Raw genomic sequence first — 25,554 nt, 5'->3', positions numbered from 1 at the left:
GCAGCTCATGTTTTTGTTTTTCCACTATGGGGGTACTACAGTACTGCTTAAAAATGGGGAACAAACCAAAATCCTCCCCGGCTATCAGGAGCGAAGGGGCTGAGCTGCCCCCTGGTTTCAATCGCTTTCAGAAACACCTCCGGAGGGGAAAAGAGCTTCAACAAAAACAATCCCCATGTCCCCTTCCAGTAAAGTTTCCGCTGCTTGCCAGCAGCCCATAAATATCGCATTACGTGTGAGCTTGTTACATTAGTTGCTAGTTTTGATCTGCCTAGTTCATGTTCCTCGCAGCAGGCACATTAAGCTTCTGCGCTACCTTATAATTAGTCCCAGATTCCACTAGAAAAAAGTAATTTCTCTCTCCAGAAATAACAATAATCATCAGAGTTAATTTAATGTTTGAAGATTGAATGCAGTCTGTGATCTGCCTACAACAGGTTCCTTGCAGCAGCCACATTAACCCTCAGCACTGCCTTAAAATAATTTCAAGCTTCATCTCTTGCTTACAGCGCTGCGTTTAGTATGAACAAACAAGACATAACAAAGCCAAAACAAAAGTGCAACACAAACGGACAATTAGCTTCTTTGCAATTTCAAATTAGCCTTCTTTAGTATTCAGTACTCGTAAGAGTACGTTGCAGCAGTTATTAGCATGCAGTGTAAAATGACAGCTGAACCTAGAAAAAACAATTTTTGTGTATGCTAACAAGGCAATTGTGGGTCCCGTAAACTAAAAACATGAAGCTTATGGCTTCGCTTGCAAGGACAAATAAACCAGCCTTCTGTGTAGAGTAACAGCTGGATCTAAGAAGGCACATGTATTATGTATGCAGTGCTTAATTTGAGCCGGTGTGTTCCTATGCTGGGCACAAACAATTTTTGTTAAAGTGCCATCAGTTATTTTTCCACCTCACTGATTTACTGTGGGGAAAATAAAGAATAATTTATTAGAAAGGCAAACTCTAACATGTGAAAATGTCCTTCCGCTCTAAACAATAAACAAGCTGTCAGGCTCGAAGTTCTAACAGCAAGATGTTATGTTGTAGAAAACATTTTGATCACAAGGACATGAATCACTCTTTAATCATAAAGACTGTGAAGTACAGCAAATTAACGTAAAAAAAGACTGCTCAGGAGACTAAAGCTTAACGTGAAAAACAAAAACACAGAGCAGAAACATTAGCATGTGTTTGTGAAAGGCATCACCCAGATGAGAGTGTAAATGAATGGCTAGCTGGCTTGGTCTGTAGACAGCAGCGATGTTATCAGATGCCATAAACCTTTGTGGAGTAAATCACACCTAAACAGTGTAAATTGCAGCCAAACACCATATGGGACAGACGGGTAAAACAACACGTAAACAAATATTAAAAGACACAATTGTATTAATATGCAGGCATTAACTTTTAAAAATATTTATTTTCTGTGTGGCCAATGTGTTCCGTGGTTCAACTATAGTTTTTAAGTAGAAATAGTATATAGATAGCATCATTTTCATTTTTTCTGCAGATAGAGGATGAAGATACATGGAAGTGCTTTAGTTTTGCGGGGTCACTGGAATCATATGGCAGGAAAAGACAAGATTATAAGGCAGGGTTGACCAATTTATGTGGCAAGAAAACTCCAGTTTTTAATTTACAATGTCAGTAGCTCTAAATCAGGAAAATGCGAGACTTATTGCATTGCAAATGCTCATTTTCTGCTGTACACAGCGTAGGGCATGTAAGAAAGATTATTATTCCTAATAGATCCGAGAGTTTGTGATCAGAAGGTTTCTAACATGTAATTCTGATCGAGTCCACTGTTCGATTTGCCGCTGTAATTAGTTGTATATAGGGTGTATGATTCATAAAGCTAAGAAAAGGGCTCTGGAGCACATATGGTTAATATGCCAAAACGAAAGGCAATATTTGGTGGCCAGTCACTTGTGGAATGGCATTTTCAAAACAGTGACTTACTTCAGTTTCTGGTATTGGATAGAATTGAATCAAATATTAAAGGGGGTAACAGAGAGAGCCAATTATGCAGACTGGAGTACAGATTTTTTCTGGATTTCGTTACTTTGACCTCAAGGGGATTAAACTTCAATGAGGAAAATGCAGTTCATTTGGGTTAATGTGTTTCTGGAATTTGTGTATTACAACATACTGCTTCTTTTCCATAGCTTCTTGTATGCTGAAGTTCTTAGCCCTCGAATAAAAAATAAATATACATATATTTAATTTAGGAGCACCAGGATTTCTTCACTTCACCTGATATGAACATTCTCAGCTAAGCAGATTATATTACTATTATAATATTGTGTGGTTTTGTTACATGTTGTATTATTCTTTTGAATCGTTTCACTTTCATGAAGTGCCCATTTGAGCTCGAAGTACAATTTGTACATAACTAGTTTAAACATGGTTCATCACCTGTATTTTGCTGTGATAGGGATGTGGGTTATGCAGTTAGACATCATGAGACTTTATATTTGCGGGTACCCCCCACCCTTGTATTAGGTTTTGCCCACTTGAGCTATATACCAGTCAAATCACCTCATCACGGATCAAAGCCTACATATATTGATTATGTATGATTAGAATGTCATTTGTATTTTGATTTATTTTGTTTAGTGAGGATTCTGGAAGAGCTTGATTGTGTTTATATATACAGGGAGTGCAGAATTATTAGGCAAGTTGTATTTTTGAGGATTAATTTTATTATTGAACAACAACCATGTTCTCAATGAACCCAAAAAACTCATTAATATCAAAGCTGAATATTTTTGGAAGTAGTTTGTAGTTTGTTTTTAGTTTTAGCTATGTTAGGGGGATATCTGTGTGTGCAGGTGACTATTACTGTGCATAATTATTAGGCAACTTAACAAAAAAATATATATACCCATTTCAATTATTTATTATTACCAGTGAAACCAATATAACATCTCAACATTCACAAATATACATTTCTGACATTCAAAAACAAAACAAAAACAAATCAGTGACCAATATAGCCACCTTTCTTTGCAAGGACACTCAAAAGCCTGCCATCCATGGATTCTGTCAGTGTTTTGATCTGTTCACCATCAACATTGCGTGCAGCAGCAACCACAGCCTCCCAGACACTGTTCAGAGAGGTGTACTGTTTTCCCTCCTTGTAAATCTCACATTTGATGATGGACCACAGGTTCTCAATGGGGTTCAGATCAGGTGAACAAGGAGGCCATGTCATTAGATTTCCTTCTTTTATACCCTTTCTTGCCAGCCACGCTGTGGAGTACTTGGACGCGTGTGATGGAGCATTGTCCTGCATGAAAATCATGTTTTTCTTGAAGGATGCAGACTTCTTCCTGTACCACTGCTTGAAGAAGGTGTCTTCCAGGAACTGGCAGTAGGACTGGGAGTTGAGCTTGACTCCATCCTCAACCCGAAAAGGCCCCACAAGCTCATCTTTGATGATACCAGCCCAAACCAGTACTCCACCTCCACCTTGCTGGCGTCTGAGTCGGACTGGAGCTCTCTGCCCTTTACCAATCCAGCCACGGGCCCATCCATCTGGCCCATCAAGACTCACTCTCATTTCATCAGTCCATAAAACCTTAGAAAAATCAGTCTTGAGAGATTTCTTGGCCCAGTCTTGACGTTTCAGCTTGTGTGTCTTGTTCAGTGGTGGTCGTCTTTCAGCCTTTCTTACCTTGGCCATGTCTCTGAGTATTGCACACCTTGTGCTTTTGGGCACTCCAGTGATGTTGCAGCTCTGAAATATGGCCAAACTGGTGGCAAGTGGCATCGTGGCAGCTGCACGCTTGACTTTTCTCAGTTCATGGGCAGTTATTTTGCGCCTTGGTTTTTCCACACGCTTCTTGCGACCCTGTTGACTATTTTGAATGAAACGCTTGATTGTTCGATGATCACGCTTCAGAAGCTTTGCAATTTTAAGAGTGCTGCATCCCTCTGCAAGATATCTCACTATTTTTGACTTTTCTGAGCCTGTCAAGTCCTTCTTTTGACCCATTTTGCTAAAGGAAAGGAAGTTGCCTAATAATTATGCACACCTGATATAGGGTGTTGATGTCATTAGACCACACTCCTTCTCATTACAGAGATGCACATCACCTAATATGCTTAATTGGTAGTAGGCTTTCGAGCCTATACAGCTTGGAGTAAGACAACATGCATAAAGAGGATGATGTGGTCAAAATACTCATTTGCCTAATAATTCTGCACTCCCTGTGTATATATATATATATATATATCTCAAGACTAGCCTATTTTATGTTTAATTAATGAAGGTACTATAGTGAATGGGGCATTTATGAGACATTGATACAAAACTGGTAACTATCCCTCACAGTTAAGAGTGAAGTATTAACTGACTTTCATGACATACAAGATGCTACCTGCTTAAGAATTACAATACATCATTGAAATAGAAACCCCAAGTGTGACTAACCTTGTATATAAACACAGCTGTACTAGAATATTTCAAAATGTCTGCTGCTTTCCAGATACTGTGATAGTAGTTGTTTTTTCAATTGTGAGCTATTTATGTTAATGGTGGTTCACTAGTTACACTAGATTGTGAATGCTTCACTCCATGACCCATACTCACTCCATGGATTGCTGTATCGCCGACACCAGATCAAGGCAACATAGTAAAGCAGGAACCACTCATCACGCTACAAAATACAGAGGAATCCTCTACAAATATTTTAGAGAAGGTACTCACACTCTGGGAGTATAGCCAAAGATGTGTTTTTTATGACATCCAGAATAAACGCATTTCTGGCTGCAATTCGGCCTTGTTCACAACAAGGCAGCCATATTGACAAAGTGCAAAAACATACCTTTGTGCAATGGTAGGGATCACATGAAGTTAATAGATAAAGAAAATCTTACATGTCGCTGTGTATTAAAATAATTTTGTAACAGAAAATAATAAAAACTATTTCTAGGTGAATTTGCCACAGTGTCTGTATGCAGGGCATCAGGTTTACAAAAACAATATAACAATTTGGTTTGACAGATTTGAGTAATAAACATAGGAAAAATACTTTGAGGAATCATTTGTATATTTACTTCCTAAATGCAAACACATTTTTTTTTTTTTTTTTTTTCAAATGAATAAGATTCTCTATGTACAAAAACACAATATATATTATCTAGTGGCAACCGCCAGTAGGTAAGTTATAGTTAGGACCGTGTTTCCATATGAAAAGCATTTTCTGACTTACCTGTATCTTTGGCATTGTTTGACAAATCTTTACAACATTTTCCACTAAAGTGTGCCAGTGATTCTTTATGTGCATGGAACATTTCGGGGTGATCTATCAAGTGAGGGCCAAGAGAAAAGGCAGGGTAGTGTTAAAAAAAAATGTGTTTCCCATATTAATTCCCATAAATTTTGAACAAGACTACAGCCTGAACCACCGGACAGAATGATGCCAAATTTGGCAGAAAGCTACATTTTGTTCTGCAGATTCAGCTTTTTAGGTCGAGATTTCGAGACCTTTGTATATACTTTAGTACATTCTTCTTTGTGAGCTTCCTGCTTTTCATTCGTTTGTTTCAGTGTCTTTTAAAAATACTTGCTTGCTAGTGGTCTATCTTTCCTATTTGTCCCTCCTTTTCAATCCAAGGAGCAGTGCCCCAGTATTTATACCCTTCCACTTGTCTGATTGTAGCATGTGTTTAGGGACTTTCCCTTTCTCTAAGGGCATTTGACCAGAATGCTTGATTCCTTCACTGCTCCTGTTACAGTTTGCGAGTGCTCCAACTTCTGTTTATGTAAACAGGGTTGTAATTTGTATTATCTCCTCACATTTGCTGTGCCTTCAAAGACAGAGATCAAATGCCAAACAGAGGTAACTTTCTTCCTCTGAAGCAAGAGGATTTCCCCAATCCCCCAAGCCCTGCCACTTTGCTGTTTGTCTTTGTTTCCTGCTCATGTTTGTCCGACTCCTCCGAATGGTCGGTGCCTTTAACAACCCTGTGCTCTGCTTCACCTTTAACTCAGCTGTTGTGCTCCCGATTGGCAAATAAAAATAAGACTTCATGCATTTTTTCAAAGCATATGCCTCGTTTACTTCTATTTCGTGTGAAAGTACAGTATCTGCCCTGAACAGTAGACAGCCACACTGTAAAAAGGATGAAAAAAATGTGTTTTTGCTCATTTTGCTGATAACTTCAATTTGGACGCATGTCTGTTAAGAAATAAGCCTTATAGTTGACCCAAACTGGGATATTGTGAATACACAGAGGCCCTCATTAAGTGTCTGGCGGTCCATGGACCGTCATACTATGACCGTGGCGGAGCTGCCACAGTCGAAAGGCCACCACCACCAGGCTTCCACCACCAGGCAGTCTGGCGGCCTCAACGTTTCAAATCCCCCTGGGGATTAGGAGTCCCATTCTGCCAGCCTTTTCAAAGGCTGGCGGAATGGGAGAGTCGAGGGCCCCCTGGGGGCCCCTGCACTCCCTCATGCACGCCCGTCACACATTTCACTGCCCGAATTACATAAAGTGAAATGCATGACGGGTGCTTCTGCACTCGCCGCACCGCCACATTGGCACTGGCTCCATTACGAGCCGGCATCAATGTAAAGGTCTTGTTTCCTGCTGGGTCCAGCCAGAAACTCAAAAAAGGCTGGCAGGGACTTGACCGCACTGGCATTCAAATGGCGGCAATGAGTTTGGCGGGCAACGGTGCCGCTCACCGAACTCATAATGACCCCAACAGTGTCTGTGTGGTGGGTGTGGGGGAAGGCACTGGGGTGAACATCAGCCAATAAGTCAGAAATCCTACACCCAAACTAAAATATTTCTCCAGCTGCCAGCAACCGGAGCAGAGCGTTTTGGAGCCTTCATTTTTAACATGCTTGGCTCAATTCTGATTTTTATGTGTGCTTTTGGACTTCAGTGACAACAGGTGAGTGGAGCCTTTATAAAAGTGGAATTAATTGTAAACATTCATGAATGTGCTCTTTTATGGGGTTACTTGACACCTTTCTGGCTGAAATACGTTCTTGTCTTGAAATAAATACTATTTTATTACCTCTACTATTAAGGGGAAAAGCCCCAGTTTAACCTATTGCAGTCTAGTCACTTGCTCAACGCAGGAGATCCCATTTGCTACTTCATGGAAGGAGGTTAGGTGCTTTCCGTTTCTGTTTTCCACTAACCCCACCCCTCTCATGTGGTTCACACCCAATTTGTTTCACAAGGTCTTACGTTTGAGTAACTCAGCCAGGGCATGTCAATTTTCATTGCATTGTGGTGCTAGCAGTCCTGATTTTAGTATAAGAAACGCAGAACCTGAATACTGTAATAGAACCTGCATCTGAGTTAAATCACTTATGTTACCCCATGTGTGGTACGAGCTGCTTAGCTATTCTCATTTTAATTTCTCGGGAAAGCTAGTCCATTTCTACAGGGGGAAAAGCAAAACTGCAAGCCACAGAAAATAATGGGCATAAACTACTCACATCTGATGTGGGGCATCTTGGCATCTCTGGCAATGTAATTTCGGTTTTATAAAGGAACAGCACAGTATCCAGGAGCTTGCAAAGAGAACAACTTTTAAAACAGCTTAATTGAAATCATCTTCAGAGAATAGTTGTATATTTGTATGTTGCTCTTATCTATTGAACCATACATTCTTGGGTACACAGAAGCTGTAATTGCTGGTACCGCATCTCCATGATTGTTGCCCTTTCAGGTTTGAGGTTTCCATCGTTAAAAGTGATTTTTCCCCCCAAGGGTTCAGTTAAAAGTTTCCAACAAAAGAGCCACGCCCGTAAATCTGCCTTTTGGTAGCCGGGGGCCTTTGTAATACGATAGTTGCAAAATATTGTAATTTATTTACTGCATACTACAAAATGTAATTGTCTGGGAGCACACATTCTACACCACTACACTCTGACAATCTACACCACTCTATGCTACTCGTTTACTCTATTTACGCCATACTACACCACTAAACTCTATGAAACAATCCACTCTATGACATACGTCTCTACGACACTCCATGACACTCCACTCTCCTCTATGGCGCCAACATTTAGCCATGGTGAACAGCAGACACATTGGTGTACAATATGGCTAAAACACATTGGCAAAGCCAATAGCATTTGCGTAGGCAATGGGGCAGAGGAGGAGCCAGAAGCGCAAATGCTGCTGCGCTAAAAAGAATGGTGAAGCATTCACAAACCGATGTCAATTTCTTTGTTTATCGTTGCCCGCACTTCTGGATTGCTTTAACCTCTACAGTGCGGACTCCTGCATTACCTCCCTGGTGCAGGTCATGACAAGTGGCAGACACCAGGGAGGGGATTACAAAAAAATCCTCCAATGTGTCGCAGTAGAGGCGCGCTGATGTCACTGTTTGTTTTCTCCATTGGAGCAGGAAGGGGTAGGGAAAATGGGCCCAAACAGGCCTCCCCGACGTCCAGGAAGGCCTCGTTTGAAAGGGGAGATTCTTCCCTTTCAAATGAGGCCTTCCTGAACCGGTTCCCTGGCCCTCAATTGCAACAAAAAGAAAAAAAAAAATGACAGGGGGTTGCCCGTGGGCAGGACGACCCCCTGTGGGGGCAATACTTTTATTTATTTTTTAAATAGTTGTATGGTTTCCCTGGGGGCCCCCAAGGAAACTATACAGTTATTACAAAATAAATAAATATATATATATATATACATATACACACACACACATATTCACCACCAGTTCTCTTGCAGTTGCAGCTTGCGTCGTCAAAGCAATGCACATACTTTAACTGACACATTTCAACTGTAGCTTTTAAGGAGCAATAAAGAAGTCCAGTAAGTCTTGAGATTATGTTTCTGCTACACAATGATCTAACTTTTGTCTAGTAGTAGTTTTGATGCCATGAAGTAGCGCAGAAGGTTTATATTCCTACTGAAAAGATCAAATCTGTATCTAATGTAAATATCGGAGTAGATTATTAAAGCCAGCCATCACCTGCGCTATAATACAAATTAAATGTATGTGCGAGGGGGGGGGGGGCTATGGTGAGATGAAGGGCATTTTTGTGGAGTGGTAGTGAGGGAATCGGAGGAGGAGGTAATGGGAGTGGGAGCACTAATAATGATTGTTGGACTGAGCTCTAGAGTTGCTAAAGACTGTGACGATTGGTATGTGACAAGGTGAAGTAATACTGTGTCTTTTTTTGAGTCTCTTCAGAGAATGTGCTAATTGAGGAAAGAAGCGAAGGTATGGTGACCTCTACTGTTGCACGTATCACACACACACCAGCAATTTTGTGACTTTCTAGGCAGGCTAGTGTCTTAGAGCGACAGCGTCGCCAGTAGCAGAGATGGCATCAAGTTGGATGACTGCTGCTCAAGCCCTCACTCGGATTATAGAGGACAGCTCTGACATAGGATCAGAGACTGAAACAGCAGATACTGAGACAGCATCTGAGGGATAGGACAGTGGCGCAGACTCTTGGAGTGATTTTTCAGTCGGAGTCCCATTTGATAACTCCTCTTCCAGCGATTATGGACAATAGCGGGTTAGACCAACCCAGAGAGCAGGTGCATGCGGCAGCAAGCACAGAGTGCTGTCTTAGGAGCTCTCCAATTTAGTTCAGCCCCAAATTCCATTGCCCAAATCGTATTGTGGAGACATCAAAATTATCTATCACAAAGAACCTGGTTTTGTAAAGGAGACACCTGCATTTTTTGTCCTGAGCTCGGCGGCCATATAAGGAAACCTACCAAACCCAGACATTTCTGGAAACTAGACATCCGGGGGAGCCCACAGGTCTGTGCCTTTTGTGGATTCCCCAAAGCTTTCTTATCCAGAATACCCTTCAAAGGCTGCGGGTACTAGGCCTACCAACATAAGTGAGGTACAGTTTTTATCATGAGACTTCAGGGATTGCTGGGTGGAAAAAAGTTTGTGGTTCCTCTCAGATTCCAGAACTTTCCATCACCTAAATGTGAGGAAAAAGTGTTTTTTGCCAAATTGTGAGGTTTGCAAAGGATTCTGGGAAACAGAACCTGGCAAGAGCCCCACAATTCACCCCATTCTGAATTCCCCTAGATATCTAGTTTTAAAAAATGTATAGGTTTGCTAGGTTTCCCTAGGTACTGGCTGAGCTAGAGGCCAAAGACCACAGCTAGGCACTTTGCAAAAAACAGGTTAGTTTTCTTTGGGAAAATGTGATGTGTCCATGTTGTGTTTTAAGGCATTTCCTGTCACAGGCACTAGGCCTACCCACACAAGTGAGGTACCATTTTTATCGGGAGACTTGGGGGAATGCTTGGTGGAAGGAAGTTTGCAGCTTCTCTCAGATTCCAACACGTTGCAACACCGAAATCGGAGGGGAAAGTGTTTTTTTGCCAAACTTTGAGGGTTGCAAAGGATTCTGGGTAACAGAACCTGATGAGAGCCCCACCAGTCACCCCATCATGTTCCCCTAGGTGTCTAGTTTTTAAACATGCACAGTTTTGGTAGGTTTCCCTCGGTGACAGTTGAGCTCGAGGCCAAAATCCACAGCTAGGCACTTTCCAAAAAACACGTGAGATTTTCATGTAAAAATGTGATGTGTTCATGTTGCATTTCTTGTCGAGGCGTTAGGCCTACCCACGCAAGTGCTGTACCATTTTTATCAGGAGACTTGGGGAAACACAGAATAGCAGAATAAGTATTATTGCCCGTTGCCTTCCTCTACACTTTGTCCTTCCAAATGTAAGACAGTGTGTAAAAAGACATCTGTTTGAGAAATGCCCTGTAATTCACATGCTAGTATGGGCACCCCGGGAATTCAAAGATGTGCAAATAACCACTGTTTCAACACCTTATCTTGTGCCCATTTTGGAAATACAAAGGTTTCCTTGATACCTATTTTTCACTCTTTATATTTTACCAAATTAATTGCTGTACAACCTGTATACAATGAAAACCCATTGTAAGGTGCAGCTCCTTTTTGACATTGCACGAAAAAGTTAGAGTAAAAACGTGGAGAAAATGGCTGGGTTTTTTTTTACCTCAATGTCAATATTTGTTTTATTTCAGCTGTTATTTTCTGTAGGAAAACCTTGTAGGATATACACAAATGACCCATTGCTGAATTCAGAATTGTGTCTACTTTTCAGAAATGTTTAGCTGTCAAGGATCCAGCATTGGTTTCACACCCATTTCGGTCATTAACTGGAAGTAGGCTAAAAGCACAAAAATAGTAAAAATGGGGTATGTCCCAGTAAAATGCCAAAATTGTGTTGCAAAATGTGGTTTTCGGATTCAAGTCTGCCTGTTCCTGAAGGCTGGGAAGATGGTGATTTTCGGCACGGCAAACCCTTTGTTGATGCCATTTTCAGGAAAAAAAAAAAACACACACACACACACACACTTTCTTGTACAGCCCTTTTTTTCCAATTTTTCTGAAAAAAAATAATAATAAATTGTACCTGTATTTTGGCTAATTTCTTGGTCTCCTCCAGGAGTACCCACAAACTCAGGCACTGAATTTCACTATCTTTTAGGTGGATGGGCACATGTGCAGGGGTAAAATGCTGTCACTCAGACTCACTCTGAGTGACGTAAACCAATAGCAGAAGTCAGCTGACCCATAGGCCCATGCTATATGTTGTAGTGGGTAGGAGAAAAATACAAATGACCACAGTAGACCAATGGATGAAGAGGGATGGCTGAAAGCCAGTATGCATATTATATGTATACTTTTTAGTAAAAAAACAAAATGTATTGGCTACCCCAGACCTAAAAAGAGACTTTAATTAAAGCCCAATCACCCATTCCAGTCATAACCTTTACATAGTCCATATAAATTACCACCATAATAACATTGTTGAGACATCTTACCCACCAAAATCCCCAAAGAATGTGCGCGCACCCACACACCCCCCCCCATGAAGTTTAAAATTTAAGAATAATCTCCAACAAGAAACTTAGCACGAATTAATGTATTTCAAACAACATAGTACACATAAAAACTTTAATAACATATTAAAAACATTCCATCACTGGACCAAAGTTAAACATTATCCTGGCCAAAAGAGGCCCACAGCCGCACATTTAAAACTGCTGGGATGAAAACTCTTAACATGGTGATACAACTCTTCTTAGATGTTTTTTCTTTAACAGGATAAGGTTGCTTATGATTTTGATTCATACTTTTAAAACAAATGTACTGTTATGAAGAAGAAACATTGAACTCCCAAAACTTAGAATTCCATGCCTTTCTCCCCATAAATCTCCATTTTATAACCCTGGTAATTTGAGGATCACTGATGGCATAGTACCAAAACTGCAGTGCTATTTAGTCCCACACAACACAATTCAATGCCAGATACCATTCCATATAATTAACTCCATAACTCAATCTCACTCTTCCTAATTCCACCACAGTTAATACCATTTAATTAGTATCCTCATAATCCCACAGCACACCATGCCACATATTTTCCTCACACAACTCTATACCCCACAATCCCACGCCACACGATTCCACAACAAACAATTCCAATACAACCCATCTCTACATCCCACTTCCACCAACCCTCTCAGTTCTCCCTCACACTCCCACTCATTTTTTCCCATGCCCTTTTAAGATTTCCATTCCTCAAACCCACACTCTCCTCCTCTTCTTGGGCTGTCTTCTGCATAAGAGGCGCACCCTCTTTATGCGTCTGTCAGTTCATTCCCCTGCATTCTACTGCAGCCTACCAGAGTGTCCTAAAGAAAAACTAGATATCTAATGAACGAGTTACTTACCTTCGGTAACGCCTTTTCTGGTGGATACATTAGCTACCTGTGGATTCCTCATTCACTGAATTTTCCTCCTGCGCCAGCTTCCGACTGAAATTTTCTTCCTAGCTTCTGCACGTCAAAGAGGACGTCACAATTGCCCACGCGACGCCGTCTGATGTCATACAGGCAATAAGAGGTCCTCGCCGACGTGCAGACGTCAGTACCAAAAGATTTTACGTGCCTCTGAGACGAACAGACAAATACCAGCGAAATATATATATACAATTGAAACAAATATTTATACAACAATATTTAATCAATTAAATGAAATAGATAAAACAAACTCAAATATGGAAATACGCACAAATATATATATATATATATATATATATATATATATATATATATATATATATATACACACACACACATACATACATACATACATACATATAGACTATGTACAGCATCTTTACAATACCAACAGGAGCTCACCCAAGGATAACTTGGTAAGACCAGACAGGCAATGGGGAGGCGGGTGGGACCGTGAGGAATCCACAGGTAGCTAGTGTATCCACCAGAAAAGGCGTTACCGAAGGTAAGTAACTCATTCTTCTGATGGATACAACTACCTGTGGATTCCTCACTCATTGAATAGAGCCCCAAAGCAGTACCGCACTCGGTGGAGGGTGCCTGAATGGTCAAACCAAGAAATCCTGCAGCACTGACCGTGCAAAATGGCCATCCCTCCTAACCTCCGAATCTAAGCAATAATGTTTTGCAAAAGTGTGGAGGGATGACCAAGTTGCGGCCTTGCAGATGTCGATCACAGGAACACCCCTAGCCGAAGAGGCCAACTTAGCTCTGGTGGAATGAGCTCTTATTCCATCAGGGGGTTCTTTCTTTGCCAGAGAATAACACAGCTTAATGCAAAGAATGACCCACCTGGAGAGTGTTCTCTTGTGGACTGCCCTTCCTCTCCTCTTTCCCACGTACCTGAAGAAGAGTTGATCCTCCAATCTAAGCTCCTTCGTTCTGTCTACGAAGAAGCTCAGCGCTCTTCTCGGGTCCAAACGATGTAACCTTTCTTCCTCTTTCGAAGGATGAGGTGGAGGATAAAAAGAGGAGAGAGTAATAGTCTGACCCATATGGAGGGGTGAAACAACCTTCAGCAAGAAAGCCGACTTGGTCCTCAACACCACCTTATCTACATAGAAGGATGTATACGGGGGCTTAACAGAAAGAGCCTGCAGCTCACTCACTTCTAGCAGAAGTGATCGCAAAAAGGAAAACAGTCTTTAACACCAATAACCTTATGGGGCAAGAATGCATGGGCTCAAAAGGTGAACCTATAAGAAACGTTAAGACTAGGTTCAAATCCCACTGAGGCATAATGAAAGGAGTGGGAGGAAATGTATTAATGAGGCCTTTTAAAAACCTCAATACTATGGGAGATTTAAATAAAGAAGGCTAATCTGGAAGACACAAAGGCTGACAGAGCCGACAAATAGCCCTTGACTGTAGCAACTGCACAACCCCTCTGTGCCAGGGACAAGGCAAAAGACAAGATATCTGATAAGTGGGCACGTAAGGGATCAATTTGCTTCTCTCCACACCAATTCACAAATTTAGCCCACCTGCTAGCGTAGATAGATTTAGTGGAGTGTCGCCTGGCCGATAAAATAACATCCACTATCAGGTTGTCCCGTTCAATCTCCAGGCATGAAGGTGCAGGCTCTGGAGGTGAGGGTGTAAAACCTGCCCCTACGATTGCGAGAGGAGGTCTGCCTTGTGAGGGAGACGGAGCGACGGGCACAGAGAGAGTTGGAGAAGATCTGAATACCATACCCTCCTTGGCCAATCCAGAGCTATTAAGATCGGACTTGGGCCCAGTCTTGGCGAATTTTCCTCAAAAACCGAGGAATTAAAGGTATGGGGGAAAACGCATAAAGCAACTGGTCGCACCAGGACATCTGAAATGCGTCCCCCAACGTTCCTTGCACCGGATACTGGAGGCTGCAGAACAACGGGCAGTGCGTGTTCTCCCGAGTGGCAAAAAGAGCTACCCGAGGGAATCCCCACATCTGGAAGATTTGCCAGGCTAGATCTGGATGAAGACGCCACTCATGATCGGTCAGGAAATGCCGACTGAGACTGTCCACACGCACGTTCAAGACTCCGGCCAGATGGTTTGCTACCAAGCAAATCCAATAGTCCGTTGCCCAGGACCATAGCCGCAGAGCTTCTCTGCAGAGAAGGTACGACCCTACTCCTCCCTGCTTGTTTATATACCACATTGCGGTAGTGTTGTCCGTCAGGACCTGAACTGACTGACCACAAAGGGAAGGGAGGAAGGCCTTGAGAGCCAGACGTATTGCCCGCAATTCCAACAGAATTATGTGAAACATCTGTTCCACTGGAGACCAATCGTCTAGGTAAGGAAATACCGCAATCCCTTTCCTTCTGAGCTCCGCCGCAACCACCGCCATCACCTTCGTGAAGACTCGAGGTGCTGAAGTAAGACCAAACGGAAGGACCGCAAACTGATAGCGTTGCAATCCCACCACAAACCGGAGATACTTCCTGCACGACTTGAGTATCGGGATATGAAAGTAAGCATCCTGCAAGTCGACAGACACCACCCAATCTCCTTCGTTCAACGCCAAAAGTACCTGAGCTAGGGTCAGCATTTTGAACTTTTCCTGTCTGAGGTACCAATTCAAAATTATCAGGTCCAGGATTGGTCTCAACTGACCATCCTTCTTGAGGATCAGGAAGTATCTTGAGTAACAACCCTGACCCCTCTCCTGCTCTGGAACCAACTCCACTGCACCCTTTGAAAGGAGGACTAGAAGCTCCTGTTCTAGTAACAGGAGGTGCTCTTCTGAACAGTAGGATGGGCTGGATGGGGGTGGAAACTCCTGAAAGGGAAGGGCATAGCCTTTCCCCACAATACAGGTAACCCAGGAGTCCGATGTTATTGCCTCCCACATGTGGAGAAAGTTCATTAACCTCCCCCATACAGGAGTGGTATGTAAAGGAATTGGTGGATGACTAAGGCTGCTTCCCATGCTGCACCCCTCCAGAGGAAGAGGCAGAGTGCTGCTGGGCGGCTCCTCTGGTTCGGACCCTAACCCTCACCCTGTATGACCTATAGGGGAGGGCAGTGGCGGCCTGCTGCTGAAATCTGCCTCGAAAGGATGAGGATGAGCCACAGCCAAACCCCCTAAATCTTCTGAACAGTCTAGAAGAAGCAGAAGAGGAGGCTTGCAAGCCTAAATGATTTTGCTGTGGCCCTACTCTCCTTAAATCTTTCAAGGGCTGAGTCCGCCTTGGATCCAAACAGTTTATCCCCATCAAAGGGAAGATCCAGCAGGGCTGACTGGACATCAGATGACAATCCAGAAGAACGAAGCCAGGCCTGTCTCCTTGTAGCAACGGTAGTGCCCATAGCTCTGGCCACAGAATCAGTAGTGTCCAGCCCCGACTGAATTACTTGGGTTGCCACAGCCTGAGCATCCGAAACCAAGCTCAACACCTCCTGAGACACCTCCGAATGGGACGACTTTCTCTCTTCCATAAGGGCGTAGATGTCCCTGCCCAAAATGCATTGGGCATTAGTAGACTTGAGAGCCATACTGCAAGATGAAAACGCTTTCTTGGAAGACTGGTCCATCTTTTTTGAGTCCCTGTCAGAAGGCACCCCCGGAAAAGAGCCTGGGGCAGTGCGAGATGAACATGAAGCCTGCACAACCAGGCTCTCTGGAGTCGGGTGCCTAGACAAAAAACCTGGATCCGCAGGAGTCACACGATATCTGCGTGCCACTGATCTATTAACAGCCGAAGATGACACAGACTTTTTCCATATCTCTAAAATTGGGTCCAACAGAGCCTCATTGAATGGCAGAAGTGGCTCTGCAACTGTGGAAGCAGGATGTAACACCTCCGTCAAAATATTGGGCTTAGATTCAGACACCGGCAAGGGAAGGTCCAAAATGTCAGCTGCTTTTATTATTAGAGTGGAATGAAGCAACCTCCTCTGTATATTCTCCAGGAGATGTTAAGTCCCACTCTGGAGAGGTGTCTAAACCACTTGCCGTATCCAAACCCTGGAGATCTCCCAGAGGTTCTTCAATTTCCCCTTTCTCCAGGGCCTGCTTCCTATACTCTTGCTCCTCAAGGAGGCGAAGAGCAAGCCTCCTTGAATGTAGTCTGGCTTCAATCCTTGGTGTCGACAGAGCGTCAGCCGACGTCGATGCTTGGCGCCGATCCTCCGAGCCACCTGACACCAGATCTATTGGCACCTTGGACTTCTTTGGCGCCGACCGAGGCAAAGGATGAACAGGAGAACTCTCCGGCGCCGGAACAGCAGATCTACTCGGTGTCGCAGGCTGGAAGTTGACGCCAAAGACACCGGCGCCGAACCAACACCTCCCAAAGGAAGGAAGGGCATGAAAGGTGCCGGACGTAAAGGAGCCGGAGCACCCATATTAAAGGCCAACGGCCCCGAAGTACCAGCCCGTCCACCACCTGGAGCCATTTGTTGGAAAATGGCAAACATCGCATTTAAAAATGCGGAACTGTCAGCACCTGGCTCCATACCGCCAGATACTGTGGAGCCTGAGCACGAGGTGACAACAGCGCTGGCCCCGGCGTCTGAGAAGCCGGTGAGAACTCCTGACGTTGAGGAACCTCAAAAACAGATGGTGGAGTCATAGGCGAAGTCGGCGAAGTCGGCGAAGCCGATGAAGTCAGTGAAGCAGGAGGCGTCTGCCGCTGAGGTGTGATGGTGGGACTAACCTCCCATGTCTTTCGGCGCCGAACCGAAGGCGACCTCGAGCGTGACCGCTCCCTACTCGACTGGCGCCGAGATTCACAGTGGCGCCGGGAGTCACAGTGGCGCCGGGAGTCACAGTGGCGCCGGGAGTCACAGTGGCGTCGGTAGGACCTGGGCGATGAAGATTTGCGCAGATGCCACTTCTCCTTCTTTTTGGGATTTCGCCAAAAAGAGTTTTGCCTCGCGCTCCTTCAACGCCTTCGGGTTCATACGTTGACAGGAGTCACATTTCTCCACGTCGTGGTCGGAACTGAGACGCCACAAGCAGTCTACATGTGGGTCCGTCACCGACATCTTGCCTCCGCACTCCCTGCAGGGCTTAAATCCCGACTTTCGCTGAGACATTTTTTCTCTCGAAGAAAGAAACAGTAACTGTAACTACGTACAGTAGCTCCCTCGAAGAATAACCGTTGTTTGAAGGCACGCAAAAAAGGGAACTGACGTCGTCAAGGACCTCTTATTGCCTGTATGACATCAGACAGCGTCGCGTGGGCAATTGTGACGTCCTCTTCGACGTGCAGAAGCTAGGAAGAAAATTTCCGTCGGAAGCTGGCGCAGGGGGAAAATTCAGTGAGTGAGGAATCCACAGGTAGTTGTATCCATCAGAAAACCTTACTTATGACAAAAATGTGGCACACCTGGAGCCATCTTGATTGAATCAAAATGGTTAAAAAAAATATTTAAAAAAACACTTAAAAACATTTAATTTAGAAAGAAAGAAATTAGGAGTTCATTCGGTCATATAAATCATGGTTAGTGTTGTTGGGAAAAAAGTTCACGTTTAAGTACGTTGTCAAATATCTTTCTCTTCTACTGCAATAAAATATTCTGACATATAGACTGAAACATACACTTTTGACACCAGCGGCAGACTGCCAGTTAACTCCCTGGTGATAAGCAGCTTACAGCACACTAATAAGCAGCTGGAGTGCTAACATTCTGAATGCCTTCTTGATGGAATCGATGTGGAAAACTGAAAGCATTTTCTATCGAGGATACTGCAGTAAATAAATAAATTAGGGAGCCAGGCCCTGCACCAAGGCCACCTCCCTTCCCCCATCCGTGCACTGCGATGGGCATCTTACTTGACGTTGAATATTATCATCAAGGGGCTTAATGACATGGTAAACCACAAGGCTGAAGGCAAAGCAGTGTGCAAATGTCATATTGCTGCGATGGCACTACATGACCATATACCATGATAATTTTGGTCTAGGTTGCTTGAAAGGATTTATTTCCAAACAGAAAACAATTATTGAAAAAAGTAAGTGAAATGCTGGACGATACTGTTTGGGTTGTCTCCGTTAAATAGAAAATAGTACATAATTATCTAATTAGGAATGGAGAATTTGAAAAAAACATTACTTTGTTAAAAATACATTCTGTCTGTAATAGGGAGAAGCGAATCTCTTCAACCTGCAGGTAATAGTGGTCACTTAATGAAATTAGAACGTTTAGGTGTTGATTACCTTTCATGGATACATTTTTCATAAAACAAAGGACAAGGCTAGTGGAATTATCTGATGCGGTGGTTATGGCATTTACCACATAATTATGGATTTACCACACTTAGCACAATCTTCTGCATTATTTGCATATTTAAAAAAAAAAATTGATTCCTAGGTCAAATGGATCAAAACATATTGCCAGAAAATGTGCAGCATAATGCTACAGTATTTTCCTTTTCTTACTCTATAATTTAGATAATTGTGCCATATAATTTTGTTCTCCATTGCTACATGATCCTAGATCCCCTGGCAATAGTAAGCTTCTGTGTAGTGGTTCTGGGGCTGTCATTTGATGATGAAAAACACATATTCCAGAGACCAGTAAAATATTTTTCATATTTCACAGGTCCAATTTGTTGAATAAAAGCACCAAGACATGTAATTATAGCTATTCTTCCTCATTACTCTGGAAATTTGGTGCGAAAAACACAGAAGATTTAGGAAGGATTGGAAAGCTATACTTGAAGATGGACCGCCACCACGCCCCTCTCCCTCCTCAAAAAAACTGAAAGCCTGCAGCATGAAACTGAAGATTGTTGTCTGTAGGACAATAGCAGGTCTGGATATTGAAGTTAATTACCATGATGGTAAGCATAATTCACAGAAAATTCAACCTTTTGTGTGATATGAACGGTATGCACAATGTAGTATTAACCACTTTGTGGACTTCAGATTTACAATACAAATTGGCAAAAGATATTTCCATTCAAGATGAGTAACTATTATCTCAAGGTACTACGTAAAGATGCATTAACTGAATAATTTAATGTCAGAGGTTTGAGATGGTAATGCTGTACACCACAAATGCTTTTGGTGATTTGTCTTTTAAATAGATGTGCAAACATTTGAAAAACACATGGCCACCGGAAGTGGTTATCTTGGATGGACCCAAACTCTAGCATAGGCTAAGAGGGGCTTATTCATATGGGTTTCAGGTAGTGGAATCAGTGCCACATATGATCTCAGAATCCAGGCCTCAGCTGCAGTCAACTATTGATGTTCATGTTTAATGTACTCTAGGGGTCTAGGACTGAGAAGAACTCAGGAACATACCAGGAAGAGGGGGAAGATATTTTGCTTGCTCCCAAATAATAAAAATGATGTTGTAATGATAGAGATAATGGTGCCTTTTGCTGGAGAGTGAATCTCCAGAAGCAGGTTTTGATTGAAAAACTGAAGCCTGCAAATGAAGGAAAAAAACTTCAATTTTTATCTGCAATTTACAAGATAGCATAGAAAACCCACAAGGTAGCTTTTGTACAGTTTTTAAACTGGTATCGGGATGAAGGTATTATGTTTTCTTTCCCCGCAGTAATGCTCTTAATGGCAAAAATGGCCGACAGTAGTTTGTAAGTGAGGTGCCACAATAAGGAACATTTCTGTTGCATCAACCACCTTCAAAACTCAGTAAAACGCGTATGGCTAGGTAAGTGCTTTGCATCTTCACCTTACCGTTTGGGAGGATTTCTGCAAGTTACTTTGTGCACACAAGATAGGTACCAGTTAGTAGCATTTTATCGCTCCATAAAGGAAGCATGTACACGGTTACTATACTCAGGGTGCTACCAAAATTAGGGTACCTGGTTAATGCCTTCCTTTTAGCGCTTTCACTATCCAGGAATGGAGAGGCTCCATTACAAGCAAGTGATACTACTGCAAACCACTATCCCATAACGTACTTAAAATTAATTCTCAATGTATGGTTGTTAGTGGCGGCTTTGTAAAAGGGGAGATGGTTTTGTGAGGGGGCCATTCTGAGACATGTCTAATGTCACACTCTTCCCAAAACCTGTATTTGCTAAGTTTTAAGCAGTAAATTGTAGAGCTAAAGACAAAAGGAGTATAACATGGCTACTTTCTATTATTAAACCACAGGGTTTTCCATTTATCCGTTTTTTGTAATCGGTCTTTGCACTCCCGAATTTTCACAAAATGGTACCAACGCTTTAGTGATTCCATACTGAGGATGACCAAGTAGATCAGAAGCACCTGAAATTGAACCATTTGGCACCCCTGCATAACCCTTCATTAAAAAACACCCAGGAACCAAACATTACCCCTCTGACCATTCTTTAATAACAGAGAAGCAAACACCAATCAAAATGTGTGCATATCTAGTATATCTGGTAATTCTATACAAAACATCTACATGATAATGTAACCGTTCAATCGACTGGTAGTGCTCCTCAGCGATCACAGCTATACTGCAATAGTCAAATACAGGTATATTACTGAAGAAAGTATAACCGTATCCCTATTCCCAAAAGCATGACCCACTATTCCAACAACTATGGGTACAGGCTATAGTTATTTCACTCTAAAGAATCGCAGCTAGCACCCTTTTACCCTCGTGAGTGAATCACCGACCTTAGCCAATGTGTAGAAACCAGAAACATTCTACCCCAAGCAGAGACACGTATAGAGACAGAAAGTGGGTCTGTCTTAGTGACCCAGGAGAAACTAGCAGCATTACCTCTGAATCTCCTCCATCTTCACTCTTTCCTCTTCCCACATGAAGACCCCTGTCAAGGCAGCCATCAGCTTGCAAGCTCCACCCTGACGCCCACGGAATCTGCGCCACAAGCAGCTGATAAGACTCCAGCGGGACCGTTCAGAGTAGATGTTGCTGTAGAGTTGCCCAATCTGCTGGGCCCTTCGTATCCGCTGCCCAGTGACGTAACTACAGTGGCTGGCGAGTAGAGATAGAAGGCTCTTTTTCTGCCGAGGTCCTTGGGACGAATGCATCTGGAACCAGCTGAGAACCCACTGGAATCCACTTGCCATAGGGGTTCCTGGCTGCCTGAAATCCCTAGCCTCAGTACGTGTGCCAGCCCGAGGGACAAAGCGGGCCGGGTTAATGTAATATGAATAGAAACCTGCTGGAGGTGTCCTCTGCAGGGAGTGCCACATTTCTGCACCAGCTGTCCACTCTGCAACAAGACAAACAGGGATATAAGAAACCATTTCGGACAGAACTTAATTATATATACAAGGACACAAAGCATAAATAGACTCACACCTTGTTTCCCCATTGGATAGGTGAAAGAGTCGTATTTTGTTGCCCCATCCCACCCCCCTCCCATTATTAGGGATTCAAACCCAGCAGGGAGCTGCTGGGTCGTTTCAAAAGACAGATCTGTCCTTGAAGTGCTGAAAACACTGAAATAGCGATGACGTCACAATCCTTTGTAGCATGACATCAGAGTAGGACACACATAACTGAGCGTAGGAGAACACAAGACCTCACCTTTTTTTATAAAAACAAACTAAGAAATTAAATCAGTGTTGCAGAATCGAGCTGGAGACAAGGGGAAAATAAAATCTATTATGGAAAAAGAACAGGCATTTCCATGTGTCAATAAGGTTGGGTAGTGCAGCTCTGGAGTACTGTAGCCATTTCTGGAGGTCCTATTTCAGAAAACAAACCATAATGACTTATAACCGAAAGCCAAAACACTAGTGACAGTGCAGGTCCCACAATGAGTCCTACAAAAGAGCTTGGAAATCTAAACATGTATGCACTGGAGGGGTGTTGAGGGTGCCATAAAGACATCAATATTTATGAAGAGAATAAACAATCTAGGAAACATGAGGACATAAACATAGAACTAGGGCTGATTACATACTTCAACTGAAGTGACTGAATAGGAGACAAACTGAGGGAAACGCAATGAAATCTCTCTTACAAAACAAGCATTGGCAAAGTCAATAGGTCTGGCCTATACACAAGCTGTTGGCTTTGGCAATGTGTTTTCGCCATGTTGTACACTAGTGTAGTTGCTGCTCAGCCTGGCTAAATATAAGTAGTGTGGAATGTTGTAAAGTGGAGTAGGGGGAGTAGAGTGCTGTAGAGTAGAATAGAGGCAAGTAGAATTCAGTGGTTGAATAACAGAGTGTGGTAGAGTGCAGTGTTGTAGAGTGGAGTGGTGCATAATGGGGTGGAGTGGGTTGGAATGTACTGGAGGGGGATGGATTGGAGTTGATAGGTCTGGACTGGAGTGGAGTGCATGAAGGTGAATTGGATTGGAGTGCGATGGCCTAGAGTGGGATGAGGGGGTCTGGAGAGAGGTGAGTGGATTGGATTGGGCCGAAGTGGGCTGTACGTGAATTGTGTGGAAGGGATTTGAATTGGTGAGTAGGGTGGGGTGGACAGGACTGGAGGAGGTTGGGTTAAATTGGTATGGGGTGGGCTGAATTTGAATGATGGGTGGATTGGAGTGGGATGGATTAGACTGGAGTGGGGTGGACTGGATTGGAGTACAGAGGGATGGACTGGGTGAGCTGGATTGGCGCGAGGGGTGGATTGAAATGGGGTGAGGTGGATTGGATTAGGATATGGTAAATTGGGTTGGAGCGGATAGGTGGATTAGATTAGACTAGGGTGAGTGGATTGAAGTGATAGGACTGGGGTTGGGTGGATTGGGTGGGTTTAACTGGTCTAGATTAGAATGGGGTAAATTGAAGTGGGTGGAGTATGTCAAGTGAGGTGGGTTACATTGTTCTGGAGTGGGGTAGGGTGTACTGTTTTGGACTGGACTGGAGTGGAGTGGGGTAGACTGCATAGGAGCAGGGTGGATTGAATTGAGGTTGGGTGGATTAGATTAGTTGAGGTGGACTGGGGTAGAATTGGGGGGATTGACTGCAGTAGAAGGAGGGGTGGACTGGAGTAGAGTGGGGTAGACTAGAATGTAGATGGAGTGGGGTGGATTGGAGTTTGAATGGGGAAGACTGGATTGGAGCTGGAGTGTGGTGGATTGGACGGGGGGATTGGAGTGGATAGGATTGGGCTGGAGTGCATTAAGGTGGATTGGATTTAAGTGGAAGTGATGGATTGGATTAGGGTGAACTGTAATAGAATTGGGTGGAATGGATTTGAAAGGGTGGATTGGAGTGGTGTGGACAGGACTGGAGGAGGTTGGGATGAACTGCAATGGAGTGGGTTCAATTGAAATGGGGTGGGCTGAATTTGAACGATGGGTGTATTGGAGTGGGGTGGACTGGAGCAGGATGAACTTAATTGGGTGGGATGGAGTGGGGTGGATTAGATAAGTGTGGGATGGATGGAAGTGGGGTGGATTAGACTACGGTGGGGTGGCCTGAATTGGGGTGGACTATCTTGGGGGAGGTGGACTGGAGTGGGTGCAATGTATTGGATTGGAGTGGATAGGATTAGTGTGGGGAAAATTGGATTGAGTGGGTGGATTGGAGTGGGGTGGAATGAAGTAGGGTGGATTAGTCAGGGGTGCAGTGAGTTGGATTGGGGCAAGGTAGGTTGGATAGGGTGGACTAGGTGGGGCAGATTAGATTGGGGGACTAGACTGTGTCAGCTTGGATTGGGGATGATTGACTTGGGTGGATTGGTGTGGGGTGGATTGGGAGGATTGGAGTGTGGTGGATGGATTGTTGTAGGAAGGATTGAACTGGGTTGGATTGGATTGGTGTGGAGTAGATTAGATTCGGAGTATTGGGTTGGAGTGGGGTGGATTAGGGTGTACTGCCCGTTTACGTGTTAAAGAACAAGTTACTTACCTTCGGTAATGTATTATCTGGTTGAGACTATATGTAACTGCAGATTACTTATATATGAATTTCCCAGGCATCAGAGTGGATCTGGAAACGTTTGCATGAGCAGTATCCCTGCGTGCCGTTGTGTGGCTTTGTTGGGTTCCACATGGTCTTGTTGGCGCTGGAAGTGACATCGCGGTCACCTATATAGGTATCGCAGAGGCCCGCAGATGTCCGTTCTTTTCTTTCCGTGCCAGTTAGCACTGATCTGGAGAAGTCCTACCCCTCTCTTTTTGACAGCCTTTTTTTGACCTGTGGTCGAGAATGGCATCAAGGAAGGTAGAGTTTAAGCTATGTGGTGCCTGTCACCACACCATATCAGTAATGGACCTGTACTTGGTGTGCCTATGGTGTATTGAGTGCGACCACGACTCAAATTTGTGCTTGGACTGCAGGGTCAGGGCACCGAAAGCTTTGAGGGAGCGGTGTCTAGCGCTGCTGGCGTCCCGGCGGTCGACGTCAGTTAGTGAGACTCCTAGCAGGTCTCTTTTCTGATAGAGAAGGTCGCAGGATCACTCCAGGAGGCCCAAGTCTTCTTCCTCTCAGTCACATTTCCAAATACTGTCTTGCTCTCTACCCCTACCGTGGCTACAGAGAGGGGCATTTTACACAATAGTGGTGAAGAGGGCTGCCGATGACCTTGACCTCGAGCGACCCTCCGTGGAAGTCAACACTAACCTCTTGACAGAAGTGCTTCAGCCTGAGGCTTCCTCATCCAACTCCCTTTTGCCCTTTAATTAAGCACTGACTGATTGTCCTTCTGGGAGTTGGTCCAAGCCCAACACAGGGGCTTCTGTAAAAAGGAAAATTGCCCACCGCCATCACCCTGCTTGGGTGATCCTAGTTTCCTCACCCAACACCCCACCACTGAGAGCCTGGTAGTCAAGCCTCAACTTCCCATGGCGCGTTCCGTGCAGCCCTCCCACCCCCAGA

The 25,554-nt window shown here is 43.7% G+C and overlaps 1 protein-coding gene across 1 annotated transcript in view; it reads right to left on the bottom strand.

Annotated features, from left to right (window-relative positions):
- The window catches only part of STARD7 (StAR related lipid transfer domain containing 7), a 193,604-nt gene that overhangs the window by 141,062 nt on the left and 26,988 nt on the right, over positions 1-25,554 (bottom strand). The window contains exon 2 of the mRNA XM_069214420.1: positions 21,530-21,986. Coding sequence (XP_069070521.1) covers positions 21,530-21,966 — 437 coding nt within the window. The 5' untranslated portion in view covers positions 21,967-21,986. The remainder of the gene's footprint in view (positions 1-21,529; positions 21,987-25,554) is intronic.

The sequence above is a fragment of the Pleurodeles waltl genome, chromosome 11 (assembly GCF_031143425.1).
Source record: "Pleurodeles waltl isolate 20211129_DDA chromosome 11, aPleWal1.hap1.20221129, whole genome shotgun sequence".
NCBI lineage: Eukaryota > Metazoa > Chordata > Amphibia > Caudata > Salamandridae > Pleurodeles > Pleurodeles waltl.
This window is presented reverse-complemented; position numbering and strand designations above follow the sequence as displayed.